Source organism: Pleurodeles waltl, chromosome 1_2, assembly GCF_031143425.1.
Source record: "Pleurodeles waltl isolate 20211129_DDA chromosome 1_2, aPleWal1.hap1.20221129, whole genome shotgun sequence".
NCBI classification, from domain to species: Eukaryota; Metazoa; Chordata; class Amphibia; order Caudata; family Salamandridae; genus Pleurodeles; species Pleurodeles waltl.
The window spans coordinates 706430826-706455571 of NC_090437.1; the positions used below are offsets into that span (position 1 = coordinate 706430826).

Genomic DNA, 24746 nt, shown 5'->3' on the forward strand with positions numbered 1-24746 from the left:
AGCAGGCTTATCTTTGTGGTTGTCTTTTCTATTTCTTTGCGTTAGCCTCAGTTCACCAGCTGCTAGACTTAATGGACCTTTGATGAATTTAAAAATGTTTTACTTGGAAATAATCCATTACATTCCATACAGTACATCTTGGACAAAACAGCAAGTGTTAGACCAAGGGAAATGTATCTATTGTCTTATTCGTTCGTTTGGTCACTTTGAATCTTAGGTTCCTCAAATGTGATTAACTCCACAGTTGTACATTGTTTAAGTCATTATGCTATGTGGGTCACATGTAGATTTAGTGTAATCAACCCAATGTCAAAATGGCTGACTTTTGAGTGAAGTTCAAGTTATAAAATAACTCTACCATGTTTTATTTCCTATAGGTCTTTGGAGAGGGATCTTCAGAAACCTCTACTGAAGATTCTGAAAAGCTAGTTGGAAATGCACACCTATTGTTCCCACAATTTGAAGATGTTCAGCCTTCACAATCACAGGTACCTATCATGTAGCGAAAAAGTGTATTTTACTTTCCGATCTCACAGTAGTAACAAAATAGTCTATTTACTTAATTTCTTAATGCGTGACCCATACTAACATTTAGAAGTTAGTGGTAATGAAAAGGCATGCAGGGTATGAGCACCAATAGTGGGCCTAAATTGCTCCCTCATTTTGATATGTGCATAATATTTTATGTATTTCCTAAATCAATAGAAATTCAAGCTGAAAGCATTTCTCCTTATTTCATTTTGTTTAGACTCCCCTTGATGCTATGAACATTTTATTAAAAGCGCTTGGAAATCAGATGTGGGCCTAATTTCCAAATCTAAAATGCTGCTGATCCATTTAGCCATAAGATCCTGTGGACATTATTTGCTTGTCTTGATTATCGAGCAGTGTGCTTGACTTTCACCTCAGTCCTTTTATAAAAATGTTCTGTAAAATATTGTACCGCTTCCCCCTGCCCTTACTATACGTAAGTCTTTTTTAAAAGGTAGCGTACAGGGACATGACGAGCATTCCTGATGTTAATTCCAGCATGTTGTTAATTGTAAGTTTTGTACAGTCTGTATCCTTTCTGCTCTTTTCAGTTGTTTACTTCCTCATCATGCTGTGCTACTCAGCCTGTAGTGCCTAATCAAAGTGCACTCTTTGAGCTGTTACTAATGGAGTCATTTTCTTCATTGTGTTACTTCTAAACTTCCGTTCTCCTATTGTTTTGTTGCTCTCCCACCATTGTTCTTGTGGTCCCGTCTGCAGCTGCCATTTTCATAGAAGGAGTCTGCTCGTCCTCACTCTACCACTTTGCCTGGTGTTTTATCTCTCACTTGTTCCCTCAGCAGTTGCACTTCACTCATCCCTCATTCCCCTTTTTTAAAGGTCGAACCTACCAGAGAGTGCAGGCTGTCTGATTGCAAAAGACCTGTTGTGGGCTTGGCAAGTACTTACAGGAGCTTACCAACCACCCACTGCTTACCAACGACAATGTCACTGTCATTTGCTTGCTTTTTATTAGGTGACTTTCCTTGTACCAGCTTGTCCATCTTGTGTTTGTTCTTCCTCTGGAATATAGCCTCATATCTTCTGATGGGGCTAATTTCTCATTCCACTGCTCACTCACAGGGATCTTTTTCTTTTTGGTTAATAAGAGTGCATTTCCCCATGTGGTCCCCCAAAACCCCAGGCTGGAATTAATTTGTCTTGTGTATTTCTCCCCTTATACCTATGTGCCCTATGTTGTTCTCTCCCTTCTGTGCTTCTGGTGGCGATGTCTTTCAGCTTGCATGCCCATTGGAATGACGCAACCAGCACCAGTTGCATCAACACACTTTTTTTTTAAACTTCTTTTTTGTTTCACAATGCTGCACAGTGACTAGGGTTGGGGAGTGAAAGTTGGACCGTATATACTATTTGTAAAAGGCATTGGCAAAGCCAATAGGTGCAAAAGATGAGACCTACTGGCTTTGTCAATGCTTACGTACATCTGTGGTCACCACCGCATGTCCCATATCTACTTATCTCTCCTTGTGAGTGGACTTTCTCCATCTTTCTGTGTGCTCCGCCCACTGGTCTTTCTTTAGGTATAGTGGTAATCTCCCTTAGGAATTGATTTCAGTTTGGACTACACTTCTTGTTCTAACAAGATGTAACCTTCTTAACTCAGTGGACAGCTATAATGGAAAATACATTATCCCTTCTGTTTTTTGCGTGTGTTTTTCGGTTTGATTTCTCCAGTTTGCATCCTCTTTCCTCTCACTACTTTTAAATGCTTACTTTATCTGTTATTAGTGCTCCTTTGTGTGCATTGCATTTCTCTCCTGCTACATTGAGATGTTTTTTTTTTTTTTTTGTCACAATTATGTTAAGATAGTATTTTTTTAACCCTTCGAGAAGTTTACAGTGTCACTTTTTTCCACTCGTTTTTTTCAATTTTGTTGAAGTTAATAGTATTATACTGCTCTCTGTTTACACTACTTTTTTTCGTGGTAACATAAACCAGCCAATGGATAACTATTTTCCACCAACCATATCTTCCACTGCACCATCGATTTATTAGTAAATAGAAAATATTAATTGTACAGAAGTCATGATTTTAATGTAGAAATTCTAAGGCAAAATGGAGTTAGGAATTGCCACCCTTGCATGTGCTTAGTAACATAGAGCAGTTAGCAAAGTTCTACTTTTTTCTGCTTTTACCTTAAGTAGTTTAAAATATTTTCACACTGGACCAACTTAACATGTGTCTCTGATCTTGATACCTGCTGCTTACCCGCAAGCTGTTTGAGGTGTGTGTAAGTTATGCGGTGTGTAAGTCCCTAGAAGCTGAATGTTGTATTGCCGATGCCGTCAGACTTGTAATTGATCCTCCTTGATTCTGTAAACCAAAATATGGCATGAGTCGATAAATGCTAATGATTAGCAAAATACATTATGGATATAGAGATAAGAAATATGAAGATGTAATAGGAACAGACAAGATAAGAAATTTGAAAATACAGTGAGAACAGGGGGACGTGGCTAGCTGTCGAAGGTGGTGGATGCATAGCAGCGAGGCTCCCAGACCTCCATGATCTTCTCTAATCCTCCCTCTAATGGAAGCTATCACTCACACACAGGCCGTGTCACACAGAAGTACCCGATGGGGCTGTCGGTGATGACTGTGATGCTGCTAACAGCTGATTCAAACAGCCTTGAGTGACAATAGGAATTCCTAGCCCCATGACTGCTGGGTCACAGAGCACCTCTGTTATCCTGGAGGTGTGCCTCAACACAGCAGGCCATTTTGGACTGCAGGGATCACGGGACAAGGGAACCTGTGACGTTGGCACCCGTACATTGCTTCCTGGAAGTATGTGGAGTTGGATGCAGCCACTGAGAAGCGTGTGAGCCCAGTGGCCCGCTGTTCACCTCTACTCGAACCTATAAGTGAACCGTCCTCCTAATGGGCCTCCTCCGCCATAAAAACAACCCTGCTGGGCCTGACAGGCCGAGGTTACAGGTGCGCTAGTTTGACTTTTACAGGTGGCCTGACAGCACACATTACTCCTGTAACTCCATACACTTACCCCTGCCAAAAGGGGGCAACTTTCATATAAAGCCCCAGGCATTCGAGAACATATGCTAATGAAAACTAATCAAACCTACCCAGACGTGATAATTGCGCAAACTGCTTCATGGGTCCGACTCCGATGTGAGCACAGACTTGAATTATAGCACCCTTCACTCTGGCAAGACCCTTCCCAGATGGGCTCGTCCTAACACATAAGACACCCCTCTCCCCCCCAGTAAACCACGATAAGGACAGCATTAACAACGCACCCATTGTGAGCCCACTATCAGAGAATTCATCACTGGCTGCATCGCATATCGGAGCCCTGCAATCCGCATGTCCTACTGTAGAGTGGCGCAACAACATTGGGGTTAATTATATAGAGGGAAGGCCTATAACTCTTGCGTGAATTGCATGTTTCATAGTTTTGTGCCATTCATAAGTTTCATACACTAAGTACAGTACCCCGTTGTGGACACTCCACCTCATCACTGTAGCGGAGCGACAAAACCAACAGCTGCCATAATGGGGAGAACAAGATCTAAAAATGGTGGACTCAGCTCCTGTGCCAGCTCCTCTCCCTTGGAGTGCTCTTCGTCCTGCACCCCTGAGATCGGTATTGCCCTCATGGACCAGGCACCCCCTGGATAAACTTGACCTTATTCTCCAGGAGATCAGAGATTGACGCATTGCCACTAAACAAAGGCTAGGTATGGGTCATCATCACAGACATTAATTTGCTCGAAGGTGAACATTGTAAACTGGCTGAAAAAGTTAAAACCAGTGAGTTGACAATTGCCTCCCTGGTACCTGGAAACGTGGACCATGCGGCGCAAATAACGAAATTAACACAACAAGCTGAGCTCCTTCAAGAGTGTGCAGAAGACGCAAAAGGGCGATTCCACAGAAACAACATCCGCATCATGGGTATGCCGGAGGGAACAGAAAGCCCCTATGCGATGCAATATTTTGAAAATTGACTCAAAACACCAGTGGCCTCAGAGGGACTGTAGGACATCTTTGTAGTCGAGAGAGCCCACTGTGTTCCTACCAAAAAAAACAGTTCCCGGAGCACCGCCCAGACCCATAGTAGCCAAAATATTACATTTTAAAAACCGTGATGTGCTTCTAAAAGCAGCCCGCGAGAAGGCACCAATACTCCCGGAAAACTAGAAAGTCTCATAATTTCCTGATTATACTGTGGCTGTACAGCGCCGCGGCTCCTCTTTTCAGGAGGCTAAATGCAATTTACGCAAGGTGGGCCTCTCATATGCTCTCTTATTCGCCCCCAAACTGAGAATACTGCACAATCAACAAGCCCACTTTTTTGACTCTCCGAATGCAGCGCATGAATGGCTAGAACAGAATTTTCCAACAATTCCTGAAGCTGATCACAAGAGGCACACACCCCCAAAACCTCAGTCTTTGTTCCCCTCCATCACTCCCCAAACGGCTAATGACTTCTGACTAACAGATCTGTCAGAACAAACAAGTTGGCAGTGTGAATTTCCATCAGTAGATAAAGATGTCTGTGAATACAGTTGTATATGGTTCCACCCGCCAGAATGGCTGTTAACGAGGGTTGTATGATGGAACAATACATGCACTTACAACGCATGCCTTTACAATGTGGTAAGTACAATGCATGGTCATTACCACGCATGCACTTACCACAAAATGTTTTTACAATGCATGCTTTTACCACGAATGTCTTTACTACGAAAATGTCATAGTAAAGGCATATTCATGGTAAAAACTAGAGGTAAGTGTTTGTGTGTGTGTGTATATATACACACACACACACATTTCCACTCAAAAACCCTACCTACCCTACAAATTACCTTACCACCCCAAGACCCATACCCACCCTAAAAATTAAACACCCCTTACTACACCAAACACCATACTCACCCTAAAACAAAAAAAACCTTACCACCCCAAAACCCATACCTACCCTAAAACCTAAAAATGCCCTTACCACCCCAAAACCCAAACCCACCCTAAAACCTAAACACCCCTTACTACGGCAAACACCATACTCCCCCTAAAACCTAACAAAAAACCTTACCACCCCAAAACCCACACCTACCCTAAAACCTAAAAATGCCCTTACCACTCCAAAACCCAAACCCATCCTAAAACCTAAAAAAGCCCTCACCACACCGAAAACCCATGCCCACCCTAAAAAGCCCTCACCACCTCAAAACCCATACCCACCCTAAAACCTAAAAATTCCCTTACCAACCCAAACCCACCCTAAAACCTAAAAAAGCCCTCACCACCCCAAAACCCATGCCCACCCTAAAAAGCTCTCACCACCTCAAAACCCATACCCACCCTTAAACCTAAAAATGCCATTACCACCCCAAACCCCTTACGCACCCCAAAACCCAAAAATGCCCTTACCAACCCAAAATCCATACCCACCCTAAAACCTAAACACCCCTTACCACCCCATACCCACTCTACAAACTAAACACCCCTTACCACCGCAAAACTTAAAAATGCCCTTATCACCCCAAAACCCATTCCCACCCTAAAAAGCCCTCACCACCCTAAAACCTAAAAATGCCCTTACCACCCTAACACCCAAACCCACCCTAAAACCTAAAAAAAAAAGCCCTCACTACCCCAAAACCCATGCCCACCCTAAAAAGCCCTCACCACCTCAAAACCCATACCCACCCTAAAACCTAAAAATGCCCTTACCACCCCAAACCCACCCTAAAACCTAAAAATGCCCTTACCACCCCAAAACCCATACCCACCCTAAAACCTAAACACCCCTTACCACCCCAACACCCATACCCACCCTAAAGCCTAAACACCCCTTACCACCCCAGATCCCATGCCCACCTTAAAACCAAAAAATGCCCTCATCACCCCAAAACCCATACCCACACTAAAACCTAAACACCCCTCACCACCCCAAAACCTAAAAAATGCCCTTACCACCCCAAAACCCATGCCCACCCCAAAAAGCCCTCACCACCTCAAAACCCATACCCACCCTTAAACCTAAAAATGCCATTACCACCCCAAAACCCAAACCCAACCTAAACACCCCTTACTACCCCAGAACCCATACGACCCTAAAACCTAAAATTGCTCTTACCACCCCAAACCCCATATCCACCCTAAAACCTAAAAAAGCCCTTACCACCCCAAAGCCACCCTAAAACCTAAAAATGCCCATATTTATTTATATATATATATCATTCAACCCACTTAATACTTACCTGTACTTACCTTTAAAACCTTTACCACGCATATACCTTTACCATTCATGCCTTTACAATGAAATTTGTTGTAAAGGCATGCGTGGTATAGGTATATTCGTGGTAAACGCATATGCGTTGAAAATGCATCGTGGTAAATGCATTTCCTTGCATTCACTGTGATGTAAGTGATGTTTCCTGTTAACGAGAGGCTCTGCAGAGATTGTACATTGTAACTATATATATGTGTATATATATATATATATATATCACCAACTATATTTGCCTTGCCACTGTATGTTTTTAGGTGTGACTCCAGAACATTTGTTAACTAGAGGTCTTGGACCCGGGCGGCCCCCACTGTTCCACACTACAGAGTTACCACTATAAAGAAGAATGATGTTAATACAGGCTTCTCATGGACCCACATGTGCGCAGGCAAACGTTTTGGGTTACCAATAATGTTAGTTTGTTACACAGTTTGGTCGAGTGACAAAGCAGAGCTGGACTGAGAATTAGGGAGTTAAGTTTACTCAGTTGTTGCATTCACCTATACTGTCTCATACATATGCTATGCTAGGTTCACAACAGACCTCATCTCACAGATTCTACCTTAAACACTATGGTTACACTTCCAAAATCATTTAATATCCTCACCTGGAATTTGCGGGGGTTGGGTACAAATCACAAACCCCACAGAATACTGGCCCAGTTGCACAGGAGACGCATGCAGATAGTTGATCTACAAGAAACGGATCTCACAGCCGCTGAGGCTCAGAAGTTGAGAAAATGGAGAGGACTGCTCTTTCATATCCCATTCTGCGTATGCTCGGGGAGCGGCGATCTTCTCTGGGCAGTGGTCCCCTTTGCAGCTCAGGACACTCCTATAGATACTCGGGGCGCTATGTTTTTGTAAGGGGAATGCTAGACGTTCCAAAGCGTAATACATCCTCGAGCATACCCCTCTTATTTCACACAATGGATCCCACTCGAGACAATTACCTCTGTTCTGGCTGTTTGTCATTAAGTGCTGACCCGATACAGAATACGAACAACCTATCTTAAGTGGGTTAAACTCCTATACTCAGAACCAACTGCAAGAGCAAAAACGGGATCCTGCATTTCAACCTATAAAATCTTTCAGAGAACCCGCCAAGGTTGTCCCCTTCTCCCCTACTGCTTATACTGGTGATTGAACCCATACGACAGCTGCTGCGTCAAGGGGCTGTGGACTGGGGCATTCCAATAAATGATGTGGTCCAAGCTGCCTCCTTATACGCAGAAGACATGATTCTGTACTTACAGGATTTACGTTCAGACATGACTGAAATAACCAGAACTCTGTCCGAATTCAGACAACTATCTGGCCTCCAATATTGACAAATCTTGTGCTTTTTCTTTCAGGTGCGCGCCAGGTGCGATCGCCACTAGGGTGCAGAACCACATCAATCCAATTTCCGCTACTTGGGGATCCACATGTGTTGTGAGGCACAAGACATACTAGATGGCAAACTCATGATGCAGGGTTAACTGTCTCAAACCTCAAATTCGTTTTTGGACCATTCTCCCTCTTTCAGTAGCCAGCAGATTAGCATTGGCGAAGCTGGTCCTTCTCCCAAGATTACTCTACTCTATAATTTAGTAAATGTACCTATCGTGATTCTGGCCCGAGTGTTTCAAGTGCTGAACACACTACTAATTTAACTGGCATGGGAAGGAGGTCGTCGTAGAGTGAGTCTGCCAAAACTTCATTTACCAGTGATGGGGGGGGGGGGGGGGGGGATTGTGCGGCATGGGCGTACCGGACATTAAAGCGTACTGCTTTGCAAGACAATTGCAATGGCTGGCATACTGGCTCTCTGGTCATAATTTACATGAACGAGGTTTGACAGCAGCCGAGGTTAACAATGTATAATTCCAGATTGCTATGTCCTGGAACCTATGCCCCCTGTTGTGCCCCCTTACTGCTGCATGTGGCATTGATGTATTGGCAAATGGCTCTTTGGTACACAAACTCCCTCTCACCCTGGGTACCCGATCAACACAGCGAGTGTGTGTGTGGGAACAGTAACAAATGGACTGTTTCTGCACTGTTCTTAGATTTCGACTCCATTGCGCATGGGCGTCGACTCCATCTTAGATTGTTTTTTTTCCGCCATCGGGTTCGGACGTGTTCCTTTTCGCTCCGTGTTTCGGGTCGGAAAGTTAGTTAGAATCTCAGAAAAAATCGTCGGTATTGTTTGCGCCCGGCCACGTGCGACTTCAAGGCTGATGGAACGGACCCCATTCCGCTTCTGCCCAAAATGCCATAACAAGTATCCGTATACGGATCAGCATCTGGTCTGTAACTTGTGCTTGTCCCCCGAGCACAAGGAGGAAACTTGTGAAGCCTGTCGAGCGTTTCGATCGAGGAAGACGCTGAGAGACCGAAGAGCCAGGAGACTACAAATGGCGTCCACGCCGACAGGTCAAGAACGTTTCGAAGAGGAAGAAGAAGCTTTCTCCATCCGCGAGTCGGATTCTGAAGAACTCGACGCCGAAGAAACACCCCAAACCGTGAGTAAGACGTCGAAAATCAAGAAGTCCACAAAAGCCCAGGGGACGCCACTGCCAACAGGCCATGGCTTAACCCGAAAACTAGGTGACCGATCCAAGGCACCGAAAAAGGGCATGCTGGTGTCGAAGTCATCCGACTCCGGTCGAGATACCGCCACACAGCAACCTCGGAGCCGAGACGGCGGCTCCGAGAAACTTCGGCACAGAGACAGCGGCACCGAAGAATTTCGCCACTGAGACACCACGCCGAAAACAAAGAAGGTTTCTTCGGAGCCTAAAAAGACTTCCGAAAAGGTTTCGGTTCCGAAACATCCAGCCTCGGAGCCGAAAACTAGTTCCTATACAGAGGAACAAGGATTAACCTCCCAATTACATAGATTTGGAGAGGAGCTTCAAGCTGTAGAGCCTGACTACACGCAAAGAAGGCTTCATATTCATGAGGACACAGGGAAGATAACCACTCTTCCCCCAATCAAAATAAAAAGGAAACTTGCCTTTCAACAAAAGGACAAGCAACCACAGGCAAAAGTGGCAAAGAAAACAACCCCACCACCGTCTCCACCACCATCAATACATGCATCACCAGCAACAACTCCACCACTGATGCACTCACCAGCTCATACTACAATGAGTCAGGATGATCCCGATGCATGGGACCTTTACGATGCTCCAGTGTCTGACAACAGCCCAGACTCCTACCCCACAAAACCGTCACCACCTGAGGACAGTACATCCTACACACAGGTGGTTGCAAGAGCAGCCGAATTTCACAACGTCACCTTACATTCTGAACCAATTGAGGATGACTTTCTGTTTAACACCCTATCCTCCACCCATAGCCAGTACCAAAGCCTTCCCATGCTCCCAGGATTGCTAAGACATTCAAAACAAATATTTCAGGACCCAGTTAAAGGCAGAGCCATAACTCCAAGGGTGGAGAAAAAGTACAAGCCACCGCCAACAGATCCAATCTATATTACAACACAACTAACACCAGACTCAGTAGTTGTTGGGGCAGCTCGTAAGAGAGCCAACTCTCATACCTCAGGAGATGCACCACGTCCAGACAAAGAGAGCCGCAAATTTGATGCTGCGGGAAAAAGGGTTGCAGCACAAGCAGCAAATCAATGGCGTATTGCCAATTCACAAGCACTTTTGGCAAGATACGACAGAGCTCATTGGGATGAAATGCAACATTTCATCGAACACTTACCCAAGGAGTTCCAAAAAAGAGCGCAACAGGTGGTAGAAGAGGGACAAAGTATCTCAAATAATCAGATACGGTCTTCCATGGATGCAGCAGATACAGCTGCAAGGACAATAAACACTGCAATCACGATACGAAGGCACGCATGGCTGCGCACTTCAGGGTTCAAGCCGGAAATCCAACAAGCTGTTCTCAATATGCCATTTAATGAACAGCAATTGTTTGGGCCGGAGGTAGACACTGCCATTGAGAAACTCAAAAAAGACACCGATACAGCCAAAGCCATGGGCGCACTCTACTCCCCGCAGAGCAGAGGCACATTTTGAAAAACACCTTTTAGGGGAGGGTTTCGAGGTCAACCCACAGAAACCACAACCTCACAAACAAGGCCTACTTACCAGGGTCAATATCAGAGGGGAGGTTTTCGGGGGCAATATAGAGGGGGCCAATTCCCAAGAAATCGAGGGAAATTCCAAGGCCCCAAAACTCCTCAAAATAAACAGTGACTCACAAGTCACACAACCCCATCACATAACACCTGTGGGGGGAAGACTAAGCCAATTTTACAAACTTTGGGAGGAACTAACAACAGACACTTGGGTCTTAGCAATTATCCAGCATGGTTATTGCATAGAATTTCTCCAATTCCCTCCAAACGTCCCACCGAAAACACACAATATGTCAAAACAACATATAGATCTTCTAGGACTAGAAGTTCAAGCATTGCTACAAAAGGACGCAATAGAATTAGTACCAAATCTACAAAAAAACACAGGAGTTTACTCACTGTACTTTCTAATACCCAAAAAGGACAAAACTCTGAGACCAATACTAGATCTCAGAACACTAAATACCTACATCAAATCAGACCACTTTCACATGGTCACGTTACAAGACGTAATCCCACTGCTCAAACAGCAAGATTACATGACAACATTAGACCTAAAAGATGCGTATTTCCATATACCAATACATCCTTCACACAGGAAATACCTAAGGTTCGTATTCCAAGAAATACATTACCAATTTAAAGTGTTGCCATTCGGAATAACAACTGCGCCAAGAGTTTTTACAAAATGCCTGGCAGTAGTAGCTGCACATATCAGAAGGCAGCAAATACATGTGTTCCCTTACTTAGACGACTGGTTAATCAAAACCAACACGCTAAGACAGTGTTTACAGCACACAAAATATGTCATACAGACCCTTCACAGGCTAGGTTTCTCCATCAACTACGCGAAGTCACACCTTTTACCGTGTCAAACACAGCAATACTTAGGAGCGACAATCAACACAGCAAAAGGGATTGCCACTCCAAGTCCACAAAGGGTTCAAACATTTCACAAGGTAATACAGGCCATGTATCCAACTCAAAAGATACAAGTCAAAATAGTAATGAAACTCCTAGGCATGATGTCTTCATGCATAGCCATTGTCCCAAACGCAAGATTGCACATGCGGCCCATACAACAGTGCCTAGCATCACAATGGTCACAAGCACAGGGTCAACTTCTAGATCTGGTGTTGATAGACCGCCAAACATACATCTCGCTTCTATGGTGGAACAGTACAAATTTAAACCAAGGGCGGCCTTTCCAAGACCCAGTGCCACAATACGTCATAACGACGGATGCTTCCATGACAGGGTGGGGAGCACACCTCAATCAACACAGCATCCAAGGACAATGGGACATACATCAGAGGCAGTTTCACATAAATCACTTAGAACTGTTAGCAGTATTTCTAGCGCTGAAAGCATTTCAACCCATAATAACCCAAAAATACATTCTTGTCAAAACAGACAACATGACAACAATGTATTATCTAAACAAACAAGGAGGGACACACTCGACACAGTTGTGCCTCCTAACACAAAAAATATGGCATTGGGCGATTCACAACCACATTCGCCTAATAGCGCAGTTTATTCCAGGGATTCAGAACCAGTTGGCAGACAATCTCTCTCGAGATCACCAACAAACCCACGAATGGGAAATTCACCCCCAAATACTAAACAATTACTTTCAAATTTGGGGAACACCTCAAATAGATCTATTTGCAACAAAGGAAAACTCAAAATGCCAAAACTTGGCATCCAGGTACCCACAAGATCAATCCCAAGGCAATGCTCTATGGATGAACTGGTCAGGGATATTTGCGTACTCTTTTCCCCCTCTCCCTCTCCTTCCATATCTAGTAAACAGGTTGAGTCAAAACAAACTCAAACTCATACTAATAGCACCAACATGGGCAAGGCAACCTTGGTACACAACACTACTAGACCTTTCAGTAGTACCTCATGTCAAACTACCCAACAGACCAGATCTGTTAACACAACACAAACAACAGATCAGACATAGCAATTTGGCTCCTGAAATCCTAGAATTCGGGCACTTAGACCTCACACGGGAATGTATGGAGGTCATAAAACAAGCTAGAAAACCTACCACTAGACACTGCTATGCAAATAAGTGGAAAAGATTTGTTTATTACTGCCATAATAATCAAATTCAACCTTTACACGCATCTGCAAAAGAAATAGTAGGATACTTACTACATTTGCAAAAATCTAACCTAGCTTTCTCTTCCATTAAAATACATCTTACAGCAATTTCTGCTTACCTGCAAATTACGCACTCAATTTCATTGTTTAGGATACCAGTCATAAAGGCGTTTATGGAAGGCCTAAAGAGAATTATACCACCAAGAACACCACCAGTTCCTTCATGGAACCTCAACATTGTCCTAACACGACTCATGGGTCCACCTTTTGAGCCCATGCACTCTTGTGAAATGCAATACTTAACGTGGAAAGTTGCATTTTTAATTGCCATCACATCTCTAAGAAGAGTGAGTGAAATTCAAGCATTTACCATTCAAGAACCATTTATTCAAATACACAAAAATAAAGTTGTTCTACGGACCAATCCTAAATTTTTACCAAAAGTAATCTCACCGTTCCACTTAAATCAAACGGTAGAATTACCAGTGTTCTTCCCACAGCCAGATTCGGTAGCCGAAAGAGCACTACATACATTAGACATCAAAAGAGCACTAATGTACTACATTAACAGAACAAAACTAATTCGAAAGACAAAACAACTATTTATCGCCTTTCAAAAACCTCATTCAGGAAATCCAATTTCAAAACAAGGCATTGCTAGATGGATAGTTAAGTGCATTCAAACCTGCTATCTTAAAGCTAAAAGAGAACTGCCTATTACACCAAAGGCACACTCAACCAGAAAGAAAGGTGCTACCATGGCCTTTCTAGGAAATATTCCAATGAGCGAAATATGTAAGGCAACAACATGGTCTACGCCTCATACATTTACCAAGCACTACTGTGTAGATGTGCTAACTGCACAACAAGCAACAGTAGGTCAAGCTGTATTAAGAACATTATTTCAAACTACTTCAACTCCTACAGGCTGAACCACCGCTTTTGGGGAGATAACTGCTTACTAGTCTATGCACAGCATGTGTATCTGCAGCTTACACATGCCATCGAACGGAAAATGTCACTTACCCAGTGTACATCTGTTCGTGGCATTAGTCGCTGCAGATTCACATGCGCCCACCCACCTCCCCGGGAGCCTGTAGCCGTTTAGAAGTAGATCTTAAACATTTGTACATTTGTAAATATATTACTTAAAACTTTATTATGTACATACGCATTCACTCCATTGCATGGGCACTACTACTAGCATACACAACTCCTACCTCACCCTCTGCGGGCAAAACAATCTAAGATGGAGTCGACGCCCATGCGCAATGGAGTCGAAATAGGAGGAGTCCCTCGGTCTCGTGACTCGAAAAAGACTTCTTCGAAGAAAAACAACTTGTAACACTCCGAGCCCAACACCAGATGGCGGACTGTGCACAGCATGTGAATCTGCAGCAACTAATGCCACGAACAGATGTACACTGGGTAAGTGACATTTTCCATATATATATATATATATATATATATATATATATATATATATATCTCTCTCTCTCTCTCGAGATAGGGTCACTGATCTAGCCCTAACTGTAACCCCCCCTTCAAGAGATGACTCAAATTTAATGTTATATTGTTGGGAGGGTTGGTGGGGGGGGGGCAGTGGGAATTGTCAATTAAGGTGCATCATATATTATAAAAATGCTTTGGCCATTAACTCTAGAGCAGAAACCATGCATTGTGATATAATGTAAAAAGGCAGCTCTCCTACTGTTGTAAGATGACTATTACGTTAATAAAATGAAATAACGTTTGTGAATTAAAAAAGATTCAGTGGGAACAGACTGAGCTGCTTCCACCTGATGTTGACATGTCGTACCTAGAAGTAACTTTAAAGGGAGACCTTGCTCTTGTCTGTTATTCTAATCTTGATAGACCCTTCTGTATTGTAAATAGCATAGGTTGGTCTACTTTCATCTCATCTTTGGAAAATAGAAAGGCTTGGAAGAAATGAAAGAAAAATAATAGTTCTATGTTGGCGCCTCCACTCTTCTAGCTGTTTGCTTGTGCACTTCAGACATTAGTTAACTCTTGTATGAGCATCCCGTTAGAACCATGATCACGATCATTTTAGGTGTATTTCCAATTTAAGACTCTGTAGCCAAATAGCAGAACATTTATTTTTCATATGGTGGATGACTAAAAAGGAGGTTTAGAGTGGGTCCCCTCCCTGTAAATGTTTCTTCTGTTGCCTGCTTGTGTGTGTTGGCTTCAGTTTCACTCTAGACAACTCTTGTTTACTTTCCACGTGGAAGGTTCAGACTGGTGGATGTGCCTCTCAAGAGGTACCAAACCAGTTTGTCTTGAATCACAGGAAAGTGCTGTGTAAACACTCCACGTGCCTCCTTAGGCAAGGTTTGTTTGAATGCTTCTTGCCAATGGACTTTACTGCATGATGGATAAAACAATAATTTGGAGAAGTCCTGCTGTTGCTGGGAATACATATACGCTACAAATTGAATTGGCTTCTAAAAACTTTATTTTCAGTTTTGTTTTTATAGAAAAAGTGAATCTGCATTCATAATGCAATTCAAACATAATCTCCACTTTTAAAGTTTCAGGCTCAGCCGGAATATAGATCATTCACAAATGTATTAGCTTAATGGAAAGGTTGGAAAAGACATGCCTTGGAAAGGCGCTTCAATGCCATGCTAACACAAGTTAATTACCAAAGACTATCAATGTCCATGGTCAAATCGTACACTTAGATTTATTATCTGCATGGACTTGCTAGATAATATTAGACATTTTTTCCCTTGTATCAAGTCTTGGTGGACTTGCCTCGCCACGTAAGATATACATCCATAAATTGCAGTCATCTGCTTAGCTAGGTCTGCTGTGTGCTTTTTCACATATGCCTCACTTTGCTTCCCTTCACGACAAAACCTAGCGCGTTTAGACTGTATATACCAGCTGTTTGTACATTCACTACTGTATCTACACACTTCCTGCAAGATGGCAGCAGTAGCTTAGCAAACCCTGTCTTCTGTGGCCTGAATACTTGAACTATATATATTTGACGGTATGAAACCGGCCAAGTAAGCTGGTTTTAATCCTTTACCTGAACTCTACTTACATCCATTTTGCTTATCCAGGTCCTGTTCTCCACCCTTCCGTTGTTTTTTCTCATACATCCTCTTAATTCAGTATTAAGGGAACAACTTCAGAGCTTGTAAAATAACTTTACTGTGACCAATAGGATATTGAATATGACCCAAAGTGATTAATTATTTGAAGAACTAGCGCAAATCTTAGATCGTGTGCACAGCAGATCGATCTGTCTAGTAAATTGCTGCTCCATTTGCTCTTCCAATCACTCCTCTCATCCATGACCCTGCTCGGTGACTTCTAAAAGACCTTTTTAAAGTTGCTTGGTCCCTGACAGACTGAATCCCAGTTAATCATCGATTTTGCAGCTTTCCTTCATCTTGCGTGGATGTCAGTATTTTAACTAGCTCATTGCATTGTCCTTGCTTCACTAGTTATGTGCACAGCTTCCAAGCGTGGCAATGCTCGCGTCCCAAGGAGAGGAGTAGTGTGAACTTGCACAGGTGCATGGATCACATTTTACAGATTAGTTAAAGGTGAAGTATTTGAAAGTTAGACTAAAACCATGTACCACGCCAAGGCCTGTGCTTGCTGCATACCCTTGTGTGAGATTAATACTGCTAACCAAGCCACACTGTATCCTACTGCCACGGGCCACTCTGTCACCACAGTGGTTGCCAGCCCAGAGTATACCTCTTCTTGACCCTAGGCTAGGAGTGTGTGAACTTAAATACTACAATGACATGAAATGCACTTAGATGGTATCTCGTGTGACAGTTGAATAGAAGGGCATGCCTTGTTATGTCAATTCACCAAACGACACGCAGCTTAAGTAAAATGTTTATTCTTCTGACTCAAAACCTCCGGGAATCAGAAGGGCTGTCAACCATTTGCTTTTCTTCAACAGTCTTCGCAACCCTCCACCAACATTTTATATGTGAGATCACGGAGTAATGCGATCTCACCACATTCTACAAGGAAACACCTACCTCATGCACAATTAGATATAAACTATAACGTGTAGGACAGAACACCATCCTCCCCTTAAAAATTCATATTTAAACACACTATTATATCTATAATAAATTGCAAAGATCAATATACATGGAACCAGTATATGTAATTGGAGAGCATCTATAAAGAACATCAAAAATTTTAAATATGCAGTATTGCAATGAAATTACATTTATCTTGAACAAAAGATATTTCATGAATATATTCACCAGTACTATATGACAGTCAGTAAAGCAATTAGGTTTCACATTCATCTTACCAGATTTGGTAATTTTTTGTGTTCCACACTCCCTATTTTTCCTAACCCAACTTTCCTCCATTTCTCTCCTTAGATCCTGTGTGGGGGACTGACTGAGATCTCTCCTTTGACTAGACTCAGGCATATAATCAATTCAGTCATAATTTTTTTTTTCAAGTCCCCTACTCCTTGCTCCAGAAGCTACATCTGGGTTATCACCTTTGAACAGTGCTAACCTCTTAGCTTGCCACACTGTACAATCACTGAGTAGAGCAGAGTTACAAAGGCTTTTGATTACTTTTAAAGGCTCAGAATATCTGCGCTCTCCCTTACTTACAAGCCTACCTTTCTTCACTTTCACAACATCCCTCACTCTGAGATTCACCTTCTTCATACCATGCAAACAGTAATATCTTTGATTATATTTCTCTTGCCCTTATGCCACACTATTTCTCACCCTTCTGAGTAACCAATTAATTCTCTTGGTACTTCCTAACCAACCCATATTATCCTTAATACATGGAGATCTTCCTCTCATTATGCAAATGGGCTATGTTTAGGTGCTTCACAATGTGTCACCCTATAGGCGCACAGAGTTTTCTTCAGTTCACTTTCCCAATCCAAATTGTTGCTCTTAGACAATTCATTTACACCTTTTATTACTCTGTTGAATCCCTCAACTACCCCATTACCTTCTGGATGATGTAGGTATGTGGTTCTATGGGTGATACCAGTTTTCTTCATAAATGTTTTGAACTCATCAGACATGAACTGACCTCCATTGCCACTTATCACTTAAGGTAGACCTTCACGACCGAATACTTCCCCCATTAAATCCACTAATGCCCAAGAATCTCCTCTCTGAACTACCTTGATCTCTGGCCATTTAGACAAATAATCTACTGTTACTAGTATAAATGTAGATACTCAGTTGATATCCTTACAGGGCCGAAAACAGCCACTCCTACCTTTTCCAATGTCATATGCGGAATTTCAGGAGGCTGTAATGGTGAATTAAATGTAGTCAAAGCCTTGTGAGGATTTGTGCACTTGATGCATTCTCTCACCAACTTTTCAATTTCTCTATTCACTCCCGGCCACCACTAAAATTGATTAACTCTACTTTTGTTCTTAACTATACCCAGGTGACTCTCATGACATAGATTAACAACTCTCTCTCTCTCGCTCTCAACACCTTAGGTGGTATAAGTCTGCCCCCGCTCAACAAGAATCGTTCCTCCACAGTCGAATCATTTCTTATTTCCTAAATCCTTTTCCAAACTGTTCTTTTCTGGCCAACCATCCTTTACATGCTTTATGACTTTAGCCAAAACATCATCCTGTGCCAGTGATACAAGTCATGCTTCTGGTTCTGTACTCTGTAATTCTTCTGCAAATACCATAGCAACTGAACACTCATCCCATCCGCTTCGCCAATTTTGTTACGTCAGTTCACCAAACGACACGGAGCTTAACTTAAAAGGTTTATTCTTTTGACCCAAAACATCCGAGCATCAGCAGGGCTGTCAACCGTTTGCTTCTCTTCAACCGTCTTCGCAACCCTCTACCAACATTCTGTATGTGAGGTCACAGAGGAATGTGATCTCGCTACATTCTACAAGCAAACCCTTACCCTCATGCAAAATTGGATATAAACTATAGCATGCATAGGACGCAACATGCCTCACATACAGAAATCACAAAAAACAAAATACCAGAGGGAGACTCGTTCAAGCACATTTCTCCCTGCAGCATCACATATCACTATTATCGTACCCACAAGTTATTTTTCTGTTAGAACTAGACTCTGGCTGGAAAAAATGATACCAAAAAAGCATTACTACATTAAAAAACAAAAAAATGTGCCATATCGGAATTTACTTCAGATTATGGCCCTCATTCTGACCTTGGCGGGCGGCGGAGTCCCGCCGTCAGGTTACCGTTCCGCGGTCGAAAGACCGCGGCGGTAATTCTGACTTTCCCGCTGGGCTGGCGGGCGGTCGCCTTCAGACCGCCCGCCAGCCCAGCGGGAAAGAGGCTTCCACGATGAAGCCGGCTCGGAATCGAGCCGGCGGAGTGGAAGCTGTGCGACGGGTGCAGTTGCACCCGTCGCGTATTTCACTGTCTGCGCAGCAGACAGTGAAATACATGTAGGGGCCCTCTTACGGGGCCCCTGCAATGCCCATGCCAGTGGCATGGGCACTGCAGGGGTCCCCAGGGGCCCCGCGACCCCCCCTACCGCCATCCGGATCCCGGCGGTCGGACCGCCGGGATCTGGATGGCGGTAGGGGGGGTCGGAATCCCCGCGGCGGTGCAGCAAGCTGCGCCGCCGTGGAGGATTCAATGGGGCGGCGGTACACTGGCGGGAGCCCGCCAGTGGTGCCGGTCCGACCGCGGCTTTACCGCCGCGGTCGGAATCCCCATTGGAGCACCGCCCGCCTGTCGGCGGTGCTCCCGCGGTCCTCCGCCCTGGCGGTCTTTGACCGCCAGGGTCAGAATGAGGGCCTATGTTTGCATAACATTTTGCCCAAGTCTGTCTTGGACTTAGTTACAGTCCGTGACCTTATTAGTTGATGTTTATCCTGAAGTGACAAGCGTAGACAGACTAGCATAACCTGCAGTAATCGCAAGGCGTGCTATGACACTGACTGGCCTTACCCATTTCAGAGCGTGCCTTCCTTCGTGAAGTGCAAACTTTTCGTATCCATCAGTTGTCCATCCTGCACACAAGAGAGGAGGGCCCTACCAAATAGAAGCCTCCGCATCAGCCAGGCATGAATGTGGACCTGCGTAGTTAGTCATCCTACTGGCCCTCGTCCTTCAGTCCTTCTCTGAGTGCTCCGAAGTGCTTCGTTGGAGACCCGTAGCGAAAACTCAGACTAAATAATGGACTACATATGCACCATTCAGACTTCACATTGAGTTGCATTGCACATGTGTGGGCTATCTTCTAGCATATTTAAAAAAATACATATTTGAATGCTACCTTTGATACAGGGCTATATTATACCCATTATTGAACCTCAGCCTATTCCCACCCCTTCCCCTGACTAGAGTAAACTGCTTTGCACATTTGTAATGAATGGTCCTGCTCACCCATCTAGGGAACAAGGGAAATGACCACAAACCCTGCCATGCAATAAAATATGGTTATTTCCCTCATGATGTACCAATTGCAGAGGGCACAAGTCCGGGGGTACATGGCGTGTACCCATTCTTTACAGGGTGGATGCAGTCCACCCTACCACGAAGTTGGGCCCACTGAAATAAGCTGAACTGGTCATTATGTAATTTTGAGCCGCCAGGACATTCAGCAGGGCCTGCACTTTGCCTGCTTTCATAGTGCAAGTGGAGAGGGGACTTTGGTATTTAAATTCCAGCTGAGACCAAAACAAAGGTTGAAGTTATGGGGCCATCAGACCTCCTTTTGTTCGAGTATCCTAGCTGGGAGCAATCTGGAGCCTGACACCTAATGCAAATGCAATGGAGGGGAAACAAAGGCACAAAGATTGGTATCACTTAACAGGTACTTAAGAGGGGCAAGCTGTTGAATTTGTTTAGTCCCTTTGTGTAAAAGATATGCGTGCACTGTAAAAACTTCAGATGTGCTGGTCTGTCCCAGAATTTACACAAATAACAATTTAAATATAACACTGTTTTGTTTTATTTCTTTTGTAGTGCTACTCATCGCAATGCATGGTGTCGGAGCACTTTACATCACATTTAAACTTTATTCATTGACAATAAATCAAATGTGTGTGTAAATCAGTGTACAGGATGTTGATTGAGACACTGAGGGTTACAAGCTGTACGAGTCTCATGTCCTTCATAGCTCACTGTGCTGTATTAGCATTACAGTTCATGAACTGCAAGTAACAACAGGATATTTGTATTAAAAGCAGCAACCCATCTACCGGACTACATAGAATGACAAGCATTTGCAATGCAATGGGTCTCGCTTTTGCTTGAGCTAGAGCAATTAGCATTGTAAACTCCTAGCCGGACTTTTCTTGCCACATAAATTGCAAATTAAAATAAAAGTTTCACATAACTAACTGGACTTTTCTTGCCATATAAAATGAAAAGTAAAAGTTTCACATAAGCGAGCTGACGGCGACCATCGGTGCAAAGAAGACACACAAAGGGAAATAAAAGTTCACTCGTAGTGAAACCTATCGGCAAAAGTGCAATTGTTCTTGTACTCTGCAAAAGTGCAATTAAGTACGTAACCGGAAAAAGTGCAATTAACTATGTAACAGAGTCGATGTCATGCAACGCGCTCGACTTCTGCACAGTGAGATAGCACTGCGAAAAAAGGAAAAAGTAGTCCAGAAACCAGAAGGAAAACATAGAGCCTCTCATGTTTTCTGTACTTGGTCGCTGCGCTCAAGGAGGGCTAAACACCGGAAAAGGCATGACTTATGCATGCCTTTCACTAATGAAAGCAAGCAGATTTGAAAAGTTAAGCTCACTAACCATAGAAAGAGACTGATGTGACATGGGCGTGGTTTGAAGCCCAAAGAGAGATTACTGCACGGGACGGAGCACTTTGCGCTCGCCCCTAAAAATGTATGAGCTGCATGTTACCTGATGTGCTTTGCAGGAGACATATTAATCCTCATACTACTTTGATACAAAACTGGGACTAGACAAAACACAGATCACTCCAACAAATATGTTAACCTGGATACTCATCTCATTATTAGTCCCTGAAATTTGCTAGGCACACAAAGAACTCTGCAGCAGTTACCTTAAACCCATGAGATATATTAAAATGCACACTTTGCAACCAGCTTAGCAGAACAGATTTACAGTAACGTTTTTCATTGTTGGTAATTTCGTTGTGGCAAAGTTTTTAAAAATCTATAGGTTGAGGCACGGATTTTGTGTCAGAGCTGTCACTTTACTGGCATAAACGACGCGCAAGTTATTTTTTAAAATATTGTAATACGCTCAAATGTACTTATTGTAGGCTTGCTAAACGTATAAGTGAGGTCTTAAGTTGGGATGCTACTTATTGGAGTACCATTTCCTTTGTTTTGTCATGGGTTCTGATGCCACTTATTGCGATGCCATGTCACACGCTGTGATGGCACGCATAATGATGTCATTTGCATATGATACTACCTATCTTGGTTAGTTTTGCCGCTACTATGTTTTAGGGCTTGTGCCCTGAAACTGCCCGAGAACCACCCCTGTGTCGTAACACAAATCACTCCGATCCCCACCCCCCCTTTCAGATTGTGATGAGGGACAGTGAGTCTCGCATACCTCACAGATATTCATTGGCCTTGGGCCAAATAGCACTCCAACCCGCGCACAGCAGGGGCCGCACGGGCGTGCGTCATTCCTTGCAGCCCTCCAGTATTTTATGGGGCTATCTGAACACACAATCTACGCTACTCCAGAAGCTGTGCGGTTGTTCAGTCACATTCATGGATACCAGCGTTTTGCTTTAAAACGTATAAAATAACATGCTCAAAGTTATTACTTAAAAGCCTTAGCTAGATTTATCAAACATGTTGAACACCACTGATGAGCACAGCAGTGGAGTTACAGTGGCGCGAGCTTTCGCTGCCACACAGCATCAGGATGAGCGAGTTATTTCTCTTCTTCGATTTGCCTGCTTTGCAGAAACAGCACCACCAGGTGACGAGGACTGGAACTGCTCCCACAACTATTTAAATAATGATTGCAGAGAACTTGGAACTAACTGTTACCAAGATTATGGTCCTATTCCTTTAATCTATTCCAAAATGTGTTGCTTTTAACTGCTCAACATTTATAATTATTTGCTGTAATGTATGGACCCGGTCTTGTAATTTTTATAGTATTTTTTACTTCTCGATGAGACCACAGAGCGCTCTCCAACTGGTGGGGTAGGTGGTTGTTTTTCCACCAGTGCATGGATGGGTGAAAGACGTTGGTTGTAGTGTCATTTATTGTTACGTTTTGGTGTGCTAAATACACGGAGAGTATGCTGATATTGGTCTTAAGTATGAAGAAGAGTTCGAAGGGAGTCTAAGAGTTAGATTTGGAGGCCACGTTTTAATTTTTAAAAAATGACTTTTAGTAAGCCGTGTCCATAGTTTGGAATCATTGAAATCTTTATTGCTATCTGGAATTCATGATGTCCTTTGATGATTCTAATTCTCTGCGGAAGTTTGTACCAATGCTTGCACATCTGTGCAGGGAAAGAGTTCCCACTAAATGGTATTCGGATGCAAGGTTACCCATGCGTGATACCCCAATATGACTGTAGGTGCAGAAAACTTTCTGTTTAAAAAATTTCTTGATGCTTACCATAAACATGTACCTTTCAATAGCTGTTGACTCCTGTCTGAGACATCTTAACATATCATGTTTCTTGCATTTAGTAAATAATCAACATTTCTTTCTTTTGAAGGGGGCGTCTCACCCCTGCACTATAAAGATATTAGGAGAACCGACTTCAAAGTTAGAATGTATTTAAACAATAAATCATGGAAGGCATCTAGATGAGTCTTTATCAGTCAGATTTGTGCAATCTTACTTGTTTGATTTCATCTAGGACTGTTCAGAGCCATTCATTTCATAAGCACAAAACAACAGGTTAGCTTGGGGTAAGCCCTTTCCCACAACAAACATGGCCATCTGAACATATTGGAATCTGCAGACTCTTTCATTCAGGGTGTGCTGTGCCACCTGCATTCAGGGTTAGGAGTGCTGTGGCGGAGGACTCATGTGTGGTCATACTACACTTTTATCTTACTCAGTTGTGCTTCTCTCAAACCTGGTACGTGCTGAGGACAGCTGCTTTGGTGTTTACTTCACAGATGGCGAAGCATATTCATGCACATATGACTAGTTTTGTCATACAATTCCAATCTGAATATTGTAATGATATGTGCCCTGAGTACAAGCTGTTGGGTATTTGATTCCAAGCACTTGCAGTATTCAGATAAGACATGCCTGAAATGTTTTTACGTCTAAATCATGAATTTCATATTAATGTAGAATAACACATTTTAATAGAATTTTACCTTTGACCTGCAAGGTAGGAAGCATGCAGAAATGCAAGAATACCAGCATCGATTTAACAAATTATTAATGTATTATTTAGCCAAATGTATTAACCATTTTACATAATCCAGCTTTCTATCAAAGGTATTGATTTTCTGACTAGTTCTTGAATAAGTTTGATGGTTTCATATTATGTCCCAACGATTGCTAAAACTTGTTCGTGGTCTACTTAACATTTATGAGTGCAGTACAAATTAAATTGTGTTTAATGTACTTTCACTGTTTACGGCGGTGAGTTAATAGCTTAGTCGAATGAACTCATAAGTCCTAATTTTCTCAAATGTTTTGGAAACATAACTTTTAAGACACAAAGGCCCTCATTCTGACCTTGGCGGGCGGCGGAGCCCGCCCGCCAAAGT

General features: G+C 43.1%; 1 protein-coding gene across 3 annotated transcripts in view; it reads left to right on the forward strand.

Annotated features, from left to right (window-relative positions):
* TMEM131L (transmembrane 131 like) overlaps positions 1 to 24746 on the forward strand; it is a 522596-nt gene that overhangs the window by 246231 nt on the left and 251619 nt on the right. For all 3 annotated transcript variants that reach the window (XM_069242819.1, XM_069242836.1, XM_069242829.1), the window contains exon 7: positions 378 to 488. In XM_069242819.1, the coding sequence (XP_069098920.1) occupies positions 378 to 488 (111 nt within the window). The remainder of the gene's footprint in view (positions 1 to 377; positions 489 to 24746) is intronic.